Source organism: Vulpes lagopus, chromosome 2 (genome assembly GCF_018345385.1).
Source record: "Vulpes lagopus strain Blue_001 chromosome 2, ASM1834538v1, whole genome shotgun sequence".
Lineage (NCBI taxonomy): Eukaryota > Metazoa > Chordata > Mammalia > Carnivora > Canidae > Vulpes > Vulpes lagopus.
The window spans coordinates 92,327,567-92,343,131 of record NC_054825.1 but is presented as its reverse complement, the minus strand read 5'-3'; the positions used below and the strand labels follow the sequence as shown (position 1 = coordinate 92,343,131).

The 15,565-nt window shown below is 38.5% G+C and overlaps 1 protein-coding gene, 1 long non-coding RNA gene and 1 pseudogene across 4 annotated transcripts in view; 2 read left to right on the top strand and 1 right to left on the bottom strand.

Annotated features, from left to right (window-relative positions):
- The window catches only part of PHACTR2 (phosphatase and actin regulator 2), a 124,735-nt gene extending 117,854 nt beyond the window's left edge, over positions 1-6,881 (bottom strand). Inside the window, exon 1 of one of the 3 annotated variants that reach the window (XM_041736597.1) lies at positions 6,633-6,881. In XM_041736597.1, coding sequence (XP_041592531.1) covers positions 6,633-6,678 — 46 coding nt within the window. In that variant the 5' untranslated portion in view covers positions 6,679-6,881. The remainder of the gene's footprint in view (positions 1-6,632) is intronic. The other 2 variants (XM_041736608.1, XM_041736603.1) reach the window with 2 other exon arrangements.
- On the top strand, positions 2,169-2,507 carry LOC121484636 (annotated as a pseudogene).
- The window catches only part of LOC121480235, a 71,664-nt gene continuing 59,010 nt past the window's right edge, over positions 2,912-15,565 (top strand). Inside the window, exon 1 of the long non-coding RNA XR_005984918.1 lies at positions 2,912-6,408. This is a non-coding gene — a long non-coding RNA (uncharacterized LOC121480235). The remainder of the gene's footprint in view (positions 6,409-15,565) is intronic.

Sequence of the window (15,565 nt, the reverse complement as noted above, 5' to 3'; positions counted from 1 at the left end):
AGAGAGATCTTGATATGCATGCATTGTTGGTGAGAGTTCAGAAAAAGGAATTCTCAAATACTGAGAAGATATACTGACATACAGCCTCCTTGAGAGTAATTTGGCAAAGTCTATTAAAATAAAATACACAAATCTCTTGACTTGAAAATTCTATTGCTAGGATTTTACTGGTCCACGTAGTTCAAGATGTTTAGGTAAAGATGTTCATTTCAGTATTTTTCGTAATAGCACGCACACAAAAGAACCCTGATATAATATAAAAATACAAATGTGGGGCACCTGGGTGCCAGGTCATGATCTCAGGGTCATGGGATTGACCCCCGTGTGGGGCTCTGTGCTCAGTAGGGAGTCTGCTTGAGGTTTTCTCTCTCTCTCCCTCTCTGCCCTCCTGCTTCTTTCTATAGATAGATAGATGATAGATGATAGATGATAGATAGATAGATAGATAGATAGATACATACATACATACATACATAGGGGTGCCTGGGTGGCTCAGTCAGTTAAGCATCTGCCTTCGACTCCAGTCATGATCCTGGAGTCCTGGGATCGAGCCCCACACTAGGCTCCCTGCTCAGCAGGTAGCCTGCTGCCCCCTCTGCCCCTCACCCAGCTGTGCTCTCTCTCTCAAATAAATAAATGAAATATTTTTAAAAAATACAAACATAAAATATAAGAATAGAGTTCTTCTAAAAATTATACCTATATATTATAGAACTGCTTATAGGATTAAAAATATCAATAAAGATATTTGTAAAAAAAAAAAAAAAAAAAAAGATATTTGTAGTTATAGTACACAAAAAACTTAAACACCAGAGCAATAAGTATATAAAATGTCTTGCTGGTGTTTTGATAAAGATACATACTTGAATGAAAACTTTCTGAAATGAAAACAAAAAAAGTTGCTCATTCTGGGTTATAACTGGGAAGAGACTGGGGTTCTGGGAGGGAGAAAAACTTACTTTTAGCCTGAATTGTCTTCTAAAGTTTTACTTCTGATGATGTGCATGTTATTTTCATAAAGGAAAATAAACTCTATATATTTTTGCTTTCATGATTTCTTCTTATACCAGGTTTACATAGAAATGGATAAATATTCTAGGCAGGACCTGGGCCCTGACCAAAATATGAAAACCCAACAACATGGATAGACAGACGTTCTATCATGGCCTCGGTGTGATGCTGAATACTTTATTCACTTATTCACTTGTTCCTTCATTTTCTAAAAATTAAAGAGTGGCTTTCTCTGCTCTTTTAACTCCAGGGCTGAGGCGAAGCTGCCAAGAGCTGGTCTGTGTGACACAGTGGGGGAGATGGTACTGAAGAAGACAGAAGAAATAGTTACTAGACTTAGATACCACCCTTAAGACAACAAAGCCAGAGTAACAATTCTTGAGGTAAAAAACAAATATAACTCTCATTCATATGGTCATTGGCTTAAAGTGATCAGGCTGTTCATTGAGAATATTTGGTGATTCATTGATATATTCAACAAATTTTTTTAAAAAAAGATTTTTTTATTTTTTCATGAGAGACAGAGAGAGAGAGAGGCAGACACGCCAGAGGGAGTGGTAGGCTCCCCGCTGGGAGCTTGATGCAGGACTCAATCCCAGGATTCTGGGAGCCCCCCAGAATCCAACTAAGCCAACTGCTGAGCCCCCCAGGCACCCCTCAACAACATTTGTGTCCAATCTGCCATGCCTCGTAGTAGTTGGCAAGGGGAATACTGAAGTCTCAATGCTTCTATGGTATGAGGCCAGAGGGTACCAAAGCCACCCTATTTAGAGACATATCTGTTGAGCCTGCACTTAGAAATAATGGATCTAATACTGGCAAACCAAATACAGCAACACTTATAAAGAATTATACACCATACCCACATGAGCTTTATCCCAGGAATGCAAACTTGGTTTAACATCTAAAAATCAATTAATGTACTATGCCATATTAATAGAATGAAGGACAAAAAGGCATATGAGTATCTCAACAGAGGGGGAAAAAGCCTTTGACTCTTGAATGATAAAGATGCTCACAAACTAGGAACAGAAGGGAACTTTTTGATAAACAGCATCACTGCAAAACCCACAGCTAATATGACAGTAAATGGTAAAAACTGATTGCTTTCCCCCTTCTCAGGGAGAAGCCAAGAACATTCACTCTTGGGCTCTGTCATGGCAGCTTTGCTGAAGAAGACCACCAGCCTTGTGGGTCTGGCTGTTATGTGAGTCACATAAGAGGCTAAGAATACTGTACACAAAGATTCTTAATGTTCTTGAGCAAATTCCTGAAAATGCAGCATAGAGAAAGTATACAGAATAGATTACAAATGAGAAGCCGAATATGGCTAAAGCAGAACCAGATGTTAAGAAATTAGAAGACCAACTTTGGGGTGGCCAACTAGAAGAGGTGATTCTTCAGGCTGAAGTCTGGCAAGAAAAATGATACAGTGGAAATCATGGGAGCTTTTAGTAGAAGAGCCCCCTGCTCACCAATGGAAATGGCCAACATAATCATCATTAAATGACTAGTGTGTTGATAGGAAACTGATGTAATTAAATGTTCTGTTACATTTTTTTAAAAAAAGTTCACTCTTGCTACTTCCATTCAGCATAATAGTGTATAATGGGTGAAGGCAATTAGGCAAGGAAAAGAGATAAAAGACATTCAGACTGGAAAACAAGAAGCAAAATTATATCTATTTGCACCTGACTTTGTATATAGATCTTGTATGTAGAAATCCTAAGGAATACACTGAAAAGCTATTGGGACTAAAAAAAATGAATTCCACAAGTTTTCAGGTATAAGATCAACACACAAAAGTTTATTTTTGTATATCTATATGCCGGCAAGTAACATTCTGAAAATGAAATAAGAATATAATTTCATTTATTATAGCATCAAAAATAATAAAATATATATGGATAAATTTAACAAAGAAATACCAATACTTATACATTGAAAACTACAAAATACTGTGGAAAGAAATCATAGACGATCTAAACAAATGTAAAAGCATTAGTGTTTACAGATTGAAAGACTTCATATTGTTTTTAAGACTTCATATTGTTAAGAGAACAGTGTTTTTCAACACAATCCCTACCAAGTTCCAGCTGGCTTTTTTGCAGAAACTGACAAGACAACTGATTCATTCAAAATCCAAGGGGACTAGAATAGCAAACAGAATCTGGCAAAAGAAGAACAAAGTCAGGGCAGTTGGCTGGCTCAGTTGGTAGAGTACACAACTCTTGATCTCAGGGTTGTGAGTTCGAGCCCCATGTTCAGTGTAGAGTTTACTTCAAAATAAAGTCTTTAAAAAACAAAAAAAAAATTTTTTAAAGAATAAAGAAGACATACTCTTTGGTTTCAAGACTTACTACAAAGCTACAGTAATCTATACAATGTGGCATATTAATAAACATATAGATCAACGTGACAGAAGTGTTCAGAAATAAGCCCTTACTACGTATACCGTCAATTGATTTTTGACAAGGTGCCAACACAAATAAATAGGGAAAGAATAATCTTTTTCAAAAAAATGGTGCAGGACAACTAGATAGCCGCATGGAAAAGAATGAAATTGGAACCCTACAACACACCACACACAAAAATTAACTTGACATGTATCATAGCCCTAAATGTAAGAGCTAAAATTATAAAACTCTTAGAAGAAAACTCAGGTGTAAACCTTCTTGACATTGGTTAGGCAATGGTTTCTCATACACAACTCCAAAAATACGAAAAAAAAAAAAAAAAGGAAATAATCAAAATTTCAAAATTCTGAATTGCAAACCATATCAAGAAAGTGAAAAGACAACCAGAATGGGAGAAAGTATTTGTAAATCACATATCTGGTAATGACTTATCTCTAGTACATAAAGAATTCTTTTATTCCAATAACAGAAAGTCAAATTATCCAGTTAAAATTGGGCAAAGGATCCAAATTGACATTTTTCCAAAGAAGACATACAGATGGCCAACATGTACAGGAAAAGATGTTTAATGTCATTAGTAATTAGGAAAATGCAAATCAAAACCACAATGAGATACAACTTCACATTTACCAGGATGGCTATAATCACAAAGATAAATAACAAGTATTGGCAAGGACATGGAGAAATTGGAACCTTCATACATTGCTGAAGAGAATGTAAACTGGTATAGCTGCTTTGGAAAACTACTTGGCGCTTCCTTAAAACACAACATAAACATATAGTTACCATGTGACCCAGCAATTCCACCCCTAGAAATATGCCAAAGAGAAATGAAAACATATGTTCACCAATAACTTGTACACGAAGCTCATGGCAGCACTATTCACAGAACCAAAACATAGGTAAAATGTGGTACATCCATACAGTGGAGTGCTAGCTGGCAATGAAAAGAAATGAAGTATTCATACATGGATGACCCTTGATAAGATTACGCCACGTGAAAGAAGTCAATCACAAAAGGGCATTTGGTAATTCCACTCATACAAAACATTCAGAATAAGCAAATCTACAGAGACAGAAAGTAGATTAGTGGTTCATTAGGGCTGAGTAAGCTGGGAAAAGAGATTGATGGTGGTACAACACTGTGAATACACTAACAAATAACGAATTGTACATTTTCAGTGAGCAGAATTTCATGGTATGTTAATCATATGTCAATTGTTCAAAAAAAAAAAAACAGAAATAATGGCTCTAACTGCATGTTTTCAGAAATAATGATTAATAGTATTCCTAAAACCTGGAGAAATAGATACAGCCCTAAGCTGAAAAGTTCAAAAGAGCCTAAAATCAAGAGAGTGAAAAGCAAGTTAACTTGCGGCCTATAATGATTATTTTACAAAAGCCCAAATCAAATATCTTTTATGGTTAAGCATAACTTTTTGTTTAAGTTACCTTTTGTATAAATCAGCTGCACAATATCTCAACATGATTAGTCATTTTATTGGGAATTATAGCAACCTGGGTATTTTTTGCTGTACTGGGTAACGGCTAGGACAGTCATATGGGAAGAGTCTGCTCCGCTTCTTAGTGATCATCTATGTGATAATATTCCTTGCTTTCCGTAAAGGCAAAAATTCACCTTTCTAATATTAACCCTAACAATAGTTTGCAGCAAAAGAACTAAGTTCAGGGCAGTACTTTATAACTGTTGTATTCAAGTACTGATTTAACTCTACGCTTTACTAGTGCAGAAATTTAAAATATTAACTCTTCCTTAAAACGAAAAAAGTCACTCTGCTTTAAACTAAGACAAAGGGAAAAAATAAATAAATAAACTAAGACAAAGGAAACTAAGCTTCACTTGCACAAGAGAGTCTACTAAAGTCATCTTCCCCCGCCCCCCATCCCATCCCCGAAAGCCATCAATATGAAGTCTCTGATGTTCTGGGGGCACTGTACAACCCTGTCATTAACAGGCAGGGAAGGTGTGACCTTATTTGGGATTTTGATTTTTCCTCTTCATAGGTTTTTCTTTTGTGGGCATTAACATAAGCCCCAGCAAAGCTTATGCATGATTTCTTTAGGGTGTGAAGCCAGCTCTGCAGCATAAACAAACCCATGTGGGGGGAAGCTGGAATGATAGAAGGGAGACATCCCTATCTGGTCGGGAGACATCCTGGAGCTGATTTAAAAAAAAAAATCAGTAAAAAAAATTCATCTGTGCCCTGTCACTTCCTTTCAGCAAGATCCTGCTAATGTTTACACAATTTAAAAAAGTGCATCAGACATCTCAAGGAATAACGTAAATGGCCCCTTTGAGGCTTGGGTGTGTGTGTGTGTGTGTGTTTGCTTTTTTTAAAGGTTGATGGAAAAATAGCAAAATAGGGCCTTTTAGATTCGTTTCATCACCCAATCACAAGGAACGCCACCAAAAAGTTGTTTATCCCTCCCCCGCTGGAGAAATGCCAGGCGTACCTTCCTTCCCCTTTCTTAAAGAAAATGGGGGAAAAACAAACAAACAAACTTTTAAGACGGAGGCTGCAACTCAGACACGTCACGCACGATTCCACGACGCGGATTTCAGCCCCGGAGGCCGGCGCGGGCGGGGGACGCCCCCCGCAGCCCGGGAGCGCCCGCGCGCAGCCCAAATTCCCCTGCGAAACGATCAAGCCCTACAAAAGTCAGTTACTGAGTATTCGGGCTTCGGCCGGGCTCAGAGGGAGCCATCAGCACTTCCACTCCGAAAACAAACCGTAAATCAGCTGACGAGCCTCAAAGAATTCAGCTCTAGCCTGTCCGGAGGCCAAAAGCGTAAACACAGAAAAACCTGTTGGCACGTTTATCCCGCCAAGTTTCCGCGTCTCCGAGGCCCCGCAAGACGCACACGGCGTTTCCCGTAACTTTCAGGCTCGGAGAAAATCCACAGAAAACACCCGGGGCGAGGCACCTCGCGCGGGAAAATGGAGCCTGTGCCTTTAAGGTAAAGTCGGGGGGTCCCGGGCGCGCCCCGCTGCTCCGGCGCAGAGTCCGGGGCGGCGCGACCTCTCGGCTTTGTCCCGGGCCCCGCGGCTCGGCTCGGGCCGGGCCCCCCGCGCCCCGCGAGCCCGCCGCAGCCCCGCGGCCGCAGGCCCGGCGGCCCCGAGCAAGCCCGGCGGCCCCGAGCAAGCCCGCGCGGCGGGGGCGCCCCGTGCGCCCCGGACTCACCGCTGCTGGGCTGCGGGGACAGCGTGGACACCGAGGTCTGGCCCATGGCCCGGGCCTCGGGGCCAGGTCTGGCGATCACGCGGCTCCGCTGGTCCTTCGGGCATCGGTCCGCGCGCAGGCAGGTTTCCAGGCGCTCATTTCCCGGGCTGCGCCGAGCGGCCCGCCCGGTTCCCTCACCTTCTCCCCGGCGCGGGTCTCCCAGCCCGGCCGGCCGCGGCCGGCGAGGCGGATCCCGCCCGGCGGATGCCTGTCATTCCTCTATGCAGATTAGCTGGGGTCAAGGGTCACGGGGGAGGAGGGGGGGAGGGCGAGGGCGAGGGGAAGGGACGGGAGGGGAGGGGAGGGGAGGCCGGGGATGGGGGCAGGGGTCTGAGTGGTGCGCAGGGGAGAGGCCCAGCGGGCCCGCGGCACCCCCCCCCCCCCACCACCCAGGGTAGTAGAGAGTTCAGGCGACTCCCGCTCAACTTAAAAGGTTCAATGTCAAATGATCCTTTAGGGCTCCAAGAAAAGGAATTAAAGCACTTAGTCACGGTACTTAATTTAACAAAATGTGTTCTTTAAAGTTGATTTCTTCCTCACGTTCTGTTGGCAGTGCTGCAGCACTTGAAGCTCTCTGTGGGCTGTGGGGCTTTCCTCGTTTGAAAAATTATCTTCCTTTTAACAAACAGTAAAAAAAAAAAAAAAAAAAAAAAAGTTAGGGTCCTCAGGTATGTTGAACAGTAAATCTGAAAAAGATGGATCAGCAGAGGACAGGCCTTGCGCTCCACCACCTAAACTCCAGGAAAGCTCACTGCTCCTGTGTTTAAAAAGAATCACTGTGAAATCTCTGAAACCTTGTGGTAAGGTGTCTAAAATATACAAAAAGGTGAGAACAAAAACAATCGGTAATTTGTTCTAGAAGCGAACATTCCCCAGAAGTTGAAGTAAATCCTCCCATAAGCAAATCTCAACCCCAGACTTATTAAAAACATGTATACAGATAAATAGTCTTGGTATTTACAATTGATGAGTAATCTATACGTATATGTAGTGCACTATGTCTATCCATAGTGCATAAGACTGGGTAGTAGTCACATAAATGTGTTCACTTTAGGAAATTTCACTGAGCTCTACACTATGATTTGTGCATTTTTCTGAATGTATATATTTCATTAAAAAGTAAAGAAAATAATGACCGCAATATATTTAGGTCACTTGCCACAGCTTTCACTTTTTAGATTATCCTAGACATTCCACTCTAAACTACATAATACATATAACATTACATGTATTTTATAATACATTTATAACGTTATATGTATTACAAAATAATAAAGTTATTTAATACCCTAAGCATGAAAATTTTTTCTGTAATATTAAGATCATACACAGTCTTGCCTTAGTTTTTGAAAGACATATGCGTGTCTGTTTCATCATAATTATGTAAGTTGCCCTATTTTGTTCACACCCAAATAGTCTACCATCTATTGTGAAGACTTTTTCCCCCTAGAATAGTGTGATCAGTTATCTACTTCCCTTTGCCTAATTCATTTTTTTTTTTTGCCTAATTCATTTTTAAGAAACCTGAGTTTTTTTTTTTTTATGAAATTGAAAATTGACCAAGATGTGAGTTCTAATTAGGGCAACAAAATCAGTCAACTACGTTTCTTTTATAAAGGGCAAACCTGTTGTATTTTGGGAACACATCCCACCTTGGGACTCATCAGTGAGAGTAAGCAATTATAATGGCTCTTTCTTTATGCTAATGAATTTTCCCTGAAAACAACAACAAAAATGCAAGTTAAGTGTTTTCTCAACTTAAATTCAGAGGAGAGAACTTCACATTCTTCCTTCCATTGATCAAGCCTAACTGATAAGGGGGGTCATTCATCATAAGAAACATACAGTAAATTTTGCATATTAAAAACACATTAATGTCCAGGTGCCTGGGTGACTCAGTCAGATAAGCGTGGGACTCTTGGTTTTGTGATCTGAGGGTGGTGAGATCCAGCCCTGCACTGGGCTTCGCGCTCACACGGAGTGGGCTTCAAATTCTCTCTCTCTCTCCTTCTGCCCCACCTGTGCTTGTGCTCACTCTCACATAAATAAATAAATAAATCTTCAAAAGATATGTAAATGTAATGATTTTTTTTTCATTGACAAAGGTTAAACTTGAGGCTATTTTTGCTATCATTACTTCTTTTCCTTGAGAAATTATAATGTATTTCTATTCTACAAATTCTTATTTGAAACATCAAAGGGGTACTCTGTAGTTCTGTTCCTTCAGGATTTGCTAAATCCATCTATATTTACCTTATTCAAAACCTTTCAGGATTTGCTAGTTAATATAATCTGAGCCTCATCTGAGATTCCTGTAATCCCCCGATCAGGTTACACACTTTTCTCTAAAACTTTTCCAGTTCCATTACATTATCCTTGAAACATGTCCACCAAAACTGTAATAAGTGTACATCCAGATTTCTTTATAAGGGTGCGACAGTTATGCTACTTTGTTGTCTATTTATCATGGCTAACAAATTATACTAATGAACATTGAAAAAAAATCTACAGAAATCCATGAATGTCATTTATAGTCATCATGTAAAGGTTAGAATTTATCATCTGACGAGTATTTTAAGATAATTTCCCCCCAAGTTGCCTTTTCCTTTCCTTACAGAGATAATCTATTATTCAGCCAATTTACAATATTAGTAAGGGCTCTGGGTGTTAATCCTACAGTTTATAGTTTAACTGTGGGAACATTTAATGTCATCGGAAAAACACGGACATTTCTCTGCATATTGCCTCTTTCCAGGGAGGTTTTGTTTTGTTTTGTTTTGTTTTTTTAAGATTACATGTATTTATTTGAGAGAGAGAGAGAGCACTCAAGAACAGTGGAAAGGGCAGAGGGAGGAGAAGCTGACTCCCCACTGAGCAGAGAGCCAGATATGGGGCTTGATCCCAGGACCCTGGGATCATGACTTAAACTGAGAGAGATGCTTAACCGACTGAGCCACCCAGGCATCCCTCCAGGGAGTTTATAAAAATGCTAAATAAGGTTAGTGCCAACATCTAACTCTGAAAAAGCCGTCTATTTATAATTCCTCAGCATTTACCCCATTGGTCCTGCTCTTTGGTCTGTATTTCTAAACCAAACTCTTATCCAGTGGTATCCTAGTAAATACTCAACACTGGGGTTTGTCTAGGGGTGGGAAACAAGACTGATTTGTGACTTGTACGTAGTATTTGCCAATTTCCTAAGATAAATACTCCTACAATGGCCAATTCAACAAGCAGTCTACTGGCTTGCAAAATTTATGTCAACTGGTTTGCAAAATTCCTGGAAATTTAACAACTGGCTTATATGAGCTGCCTTCAGCATACCACTACTTTCATCCTTTATAATATGCTGTCATCAGATCGTACCATGACTGAAATTGAGGAATAGTCTATGTTAAGCTTTCCTAAAAATATAGAAGGATGCCATCTACTGATTTTTCCACCCTACAGTCTTAAATATCTTTCAGTTCCTGAAAGATTTGTGTATTCCCAGAAAGAAGTTAAACTGAGTGCATGAGTTAAATAGAATTTCCCCTTACTGAATCTGGTTTGCCTTTTGACAAAGAGGTTATATGCCCATATTGAGGTTTTCAAGCATCTTACCTTATCACACAGATTTCACTGGTCTGTCTGATTTGGAGTTATGAAGCTCTCCTACCTGCGGTACCCAAAGTTATACTTGCAGCCCTGGTGGATGAAGATCACTAGATCTACTAGATAAAATAAAAGTAATCTAAACTTTAGCCATCCATTTGTGGAAAAGTCTGTACCTACTAGGTCAAAGTCCAAATTGTAGACACATAATTTGGTGGCTAGAGAAGATGCTGTATAATTAGAAGAGTCACCGCTACCAAATCCTATCCTTTAGGTGACTGCCAGGTTTTTCTAAGTGGCCATATCTAAGCTTGGAGCAGGAGAAAGAGTGAGGTCTTTCTCCCTCAGAGCACAAGTGCCATGAGTACACATCCTGGGGGCGGGGGGGGGGGGGGGGGTTCTGCTTTGGCCAGATGCTGCAAGACTCATTTTGAGACACCAGCAGTTGAATAGGAAGAAGAGGTAGGCAGACTCCCAGCAGAAGAGATGGCTGGTCAGAACAGCGGTGGCCCAGGAAGCAATGTGGCTGGTGGTGGCCAGGAACAGGTAAATGAAGATTCTCTTAATTGGCACCTTTATTCCTGGATTTGGCCGTGGAAATTCGGTGAATCACAGACATTTCCCTGACCAAGGGGAATTACAGTCAAAGAAAAAACCCTTTCTTAGAGGGAAGGAAATGAAACTTAGTGATTAAAACTGAGTAATTTCCCAAATAGGATTTTTGTTTCCAATGTATTAGTTTGTTTTCTAGATACAATGGTTAGAAGAAATAACAGAAATTCACAGGTCATCTAAAACCATTATTTTAGCCAATTACTCTAGTTACCATTGTCAAATTTATTAAAAACTGAAAACTGTCTTCTCCGTTCTGCTGATGGAGGTGCTAGAGGGCAATATTTTTTATTTTTATTTTTTTGGTATATATACCTCCGAGACAAGCACACTAGAGGGCAATTTTTAAAGTTAGAAGGCAATTTTAACACAAGAGGTTCTAAAAACCATGTAAAAGAATACATAACTAAAAAAAAAATACATAACTCAGAAACTAAAAGCTAATACATTAGCAAACATTTTAAAATACTAAAGTACTTTTTTAGTGTAATATCTGCCAGGTTTTTAAAAACTTTGTACTACTCCAAAACCTGGCTACATTTTGTGAAATGAAGCTTATTTAGAAAAATATAATTACTAAAATGCAAATACGAGTTTTACTGGATCTTATAATTTCAGTTGAAATTCCATATATGTAACTACTGGTTACTTTTTAAAAATGTTATTCTATAGCATTGCAACCAAATGCTCCCTATGCCTTTTATTTGGACACTTCTGAGAGACTGTAGTTTTACCATGATAGTATAAACAGACGAAGGAGAATTTTGGTTAAGAAAAGAATTACAACTTTGGGCATTCTAGTTATATGAAACATCAGTAGGAGAGAAAAACACATTCCCCAAGTATTAGAACAGGAAACAAACCTGTAAAACAGGATTTTCTTTCCTATTGTTCTCATATTTTATATTATTTATATCCTGAGTTTTCCTTCTACTTCTTGCTCAAGCTAAGATTATCAAAATACCTTGCCCCTGCCTTGCCCTGAGAGAGTCTCTGCAGAGGGCGTGGTGTATCTCACGTATGCTTACTTAGTGATTGAGTTGGACAGTTGGAAGATTTATCCAGGAAAATAAGACCTTATGGGATGGTGCTGGAATTTCCTTTCCCCCAAATTTTCTCCACTCCAGGAGAAATAGTGTGTAATTCATTGCACTTCATTCCGCAAGAAAGATAAATTACTCATCTGCAGCGTCTATGACTCTGACTACTGCTATAAAATTAATAATCTTTAATTACTGATCAAAATCTACAGAGACCAATCCTTAAAAGACATCTTTAATAGTTGCTACCCAATTTACAGAAAATAATTGCTTAAAGTAAGGTCCAAATCACTGGTGTTGTTGTTGTTGTTTACAAGATTTTATTTTTCTGAGAGAAAGAGAGAGAGAGAGCAGACACCAGCACAAGCAGTGAGGATGGACAGAGGGAGAGGAAAAGGGAGAAGCAGACTCCCCATTGAGCAGGGAGCCTGACACTGGGCTTGATCCCAGGATGCTAAGATCATGACCTGAGCCAAAGGCAGACACTTAACCTACAGAGCCACCCAGGAGCCCCCAAATCATTGTTTTATTAACCATCATGTCCATCCCTAGCACCTACCAAAATATCTGGCACATAGATGGCATTCAATGCATATGTGATGAATAAAAGAATAAGCATTTATATTACCTTTGTAATTATAGCAATTTAAAGTATGGATAAAAAAATTCATCTAGAATTATATGTATGATTTTTGATATAGTATACAGACTCCATAGCAAAATAATATCAAGTCTGTCAGTTACTGTAAATTTTACCTTTATATGCCATGCTACGAATAATTATCTTGTTCAATTACATTTACTGAGCACCTCCCGTAAGCCCAGTATCTGTAGTGTATGGGACATGAGTAAGTGAGGTGCAGATCCTGTTCTGGCAGGAGTTCATGGTGTGGATTATATATATATATATATATATATATATATATATATATATATATGGTCTAATATAGGTGGAGGGTAGGTATTGTGACTTACAAGTAAATGTAAATGATTATAACAGCAGGCACTATGATAGAGATTTATTCCACCAAGAGTTAAGGATGAATAACAGGCTGCTACAGAGAAGGCTCTGAACTTTATTAATTAACAAATCTGCTTGTTTCCAACACAGAATCAGCAATTCATTCTGAAGATGTCTCCAGATTGTGGCATGCTTCCTAAATCAAAGAAAGATTAAATTTTGATAATAAGTGGATAGTCTAAACTGCATTTATTTGTTTGTTTATTGCTTACAGCTTTTTGAGGAATAATTTACAAACTCTAAAATCTACTCATTTTATGTAAACAGTTCAATGAGTTTTAGTAAAAATATAGTGTAACTACCACCACAGTAAAGTTTTAGAAACCTTTGAGAGCCCTCAAGAGTTCTATCTTGTCCTGCTGACCTGCTTTCTATCCCTATTGTTTTGACTTTTCTAAAACTTCATATAAATGGGATAACACCATATGTAGCTTTTTTAATAACTGGCTTCTTTCACTTAATGTTTTTGATATTCATAATGTTGTATGTAACACTGTTTTGTTCTTTTTTGTTGAGTAGTGTTCCATTGTACGGCTATAGTAAAGTTTGTTTAACCATTTACCAATTACTTGGCATTTGGGTTGTAACTTTATCTTATTGTATTCCTATGCTGTGAAAATACATAAGACCTATATTATGTATATGGTAGTTCTGTATAAATAAGAATTATTTATTGGTTCACCATTCACCCAGAAAATATTTATTATGCTTCTCCTTTGTACCAGGCCCTGTTCTAAATATTTGATACTAGATTAAACACAAAGTAAAAATATCTGTACTCATAGAACTTATATTTACTGAAAGTACAGAAAATAAGCAACGAACACAATAAATCAGTAAATTTGATAGCAGTTTAGAGATGAAAAATGCTATGAAATAGAGAATAGGAGATTGGATTAGCATGGGACTATCAGAGTAGTTCTCACTGTAAAGGTGCTATTTGAACACAGACTTAAAGGAGGTGATGGAGTTAGCCATGTGGCTATCTGGAGGAAAAACATTCCAAGCACAAAGGCCAGTTAATACAAAGATAAGAGCATGCCATATGTTCAAGGAACATTAAGGGGCCAGTGTGGCTGGAGTACTAAAGGAAAGGCAGATGAGAAGGGGATTATAAGCCTTGTAATACCTTGTATTTGACCATGGAGTTTGGCTTTACCATGAGTGAGAAGGGGAAGCAATAACAGTTTTGACACCCCTCCCCCCAAATATGACATGATCTGACATATTTTAAGATCACTATGGCTTCTAACTAGAGGACAGGGGAGACAAGGTTGGAAGCAGAGAGAACAGGAGAGCTACTACAGGAATAATCCAGAAAGGAAATGACAGCAACTTAGACCAGTTTGGCAGCAGTGGGAATGGGGAGATGTACCTGGATTCTGGATCCATTTTAAGGTAGAGCTAAATTTCTTCATGGGTTGATTGAATGTGGGGCATGAGAGAAAAGAGATGAAGCAAGGATGACTTCAAAATTTTTATGAATAACTGGAAAGACCAAATTACCATTAATCAAAATGAGACAACAATGAGTAGAGTGAATTTAGAGTGGAAAATTATAAGATCAATTAGGAGATGTTCACTAGACATCCACGGGGAGGATGAAAACAATCCTAGGTGTCACCAAGAAAAAAAATATAGACACATTCTAGTAAAGTCAAGAATGCAGAAAAAAATTTGAAAGTAGTAAGTAGACAAGACAGATGCCAAATTAAAGAATCCCAGTAAATCAAAGAAAGTCAACAGAATTATATTTTCTTGATGTTACAAAGAAATAACTGTCAACTTAGAATTCTATACCCAGATAAACATTCACTAAGTCAAATAATCACTCGCTAAAAGTGCTTAATCACTAAAGATACTTCTACAGAATATTCCTCAACAAGAAAGAAATTGAGCCTGGATTAAGGGTGAGATGCAAAAAACAATGGTGGATTCAGAAATGGATAAAATTATGGTGAACTTAATGAAATATTGGGTATGCAACATGGAGAGGTAGTCAGTAAATTTTTAATATATGTTAAGGTCCTGATTTTGACCAGAAAGAGGACAAATTGAATAATTTTAAATTTTGTTAGAAAATGTATTTTTCCAAGTAATAAGAAAAATACAATAATAAGGTTCCAAGTCAGTAAATAAAAGAAAGGGAAAATAGAAGTTTTGCTGACCCAAATAATGAGATGCTAAAATGAAAGAAACAAAATTGAAATACAGCATGGTAAAAAAGATGATACAAATTAAGATGGTCAAGGCAAGACCAAATCAGTAATTGGAATAAATGTGAAAGGAATATCCTTATCTAACTACAGACACTAAAAGATTGAAAGAAGCAGAAATATTAGTTCTTTTTCTCTCTCTCTCTCTCTCTTCCAACTTTAGGATATACACTTAAAATAGCAAAAGCTGAACATAAAAGTATGAAAAATGCATACCAACCAAATACCAAAGGAAAATTAGTATATCAATATTAATGATAGGGGTGCCTGGGTGGCTTAGTTGGTTAAGCATCTGACTCTTGATTTCAGCTCAGATTATGATCTCAGGGTCCTAGGATTGAGCCCACCCATGTTGGGCTCCATACACAGTGGGGACTCTTCTTGAGGATTCTCTCTCTCCCTCTCCCTTTG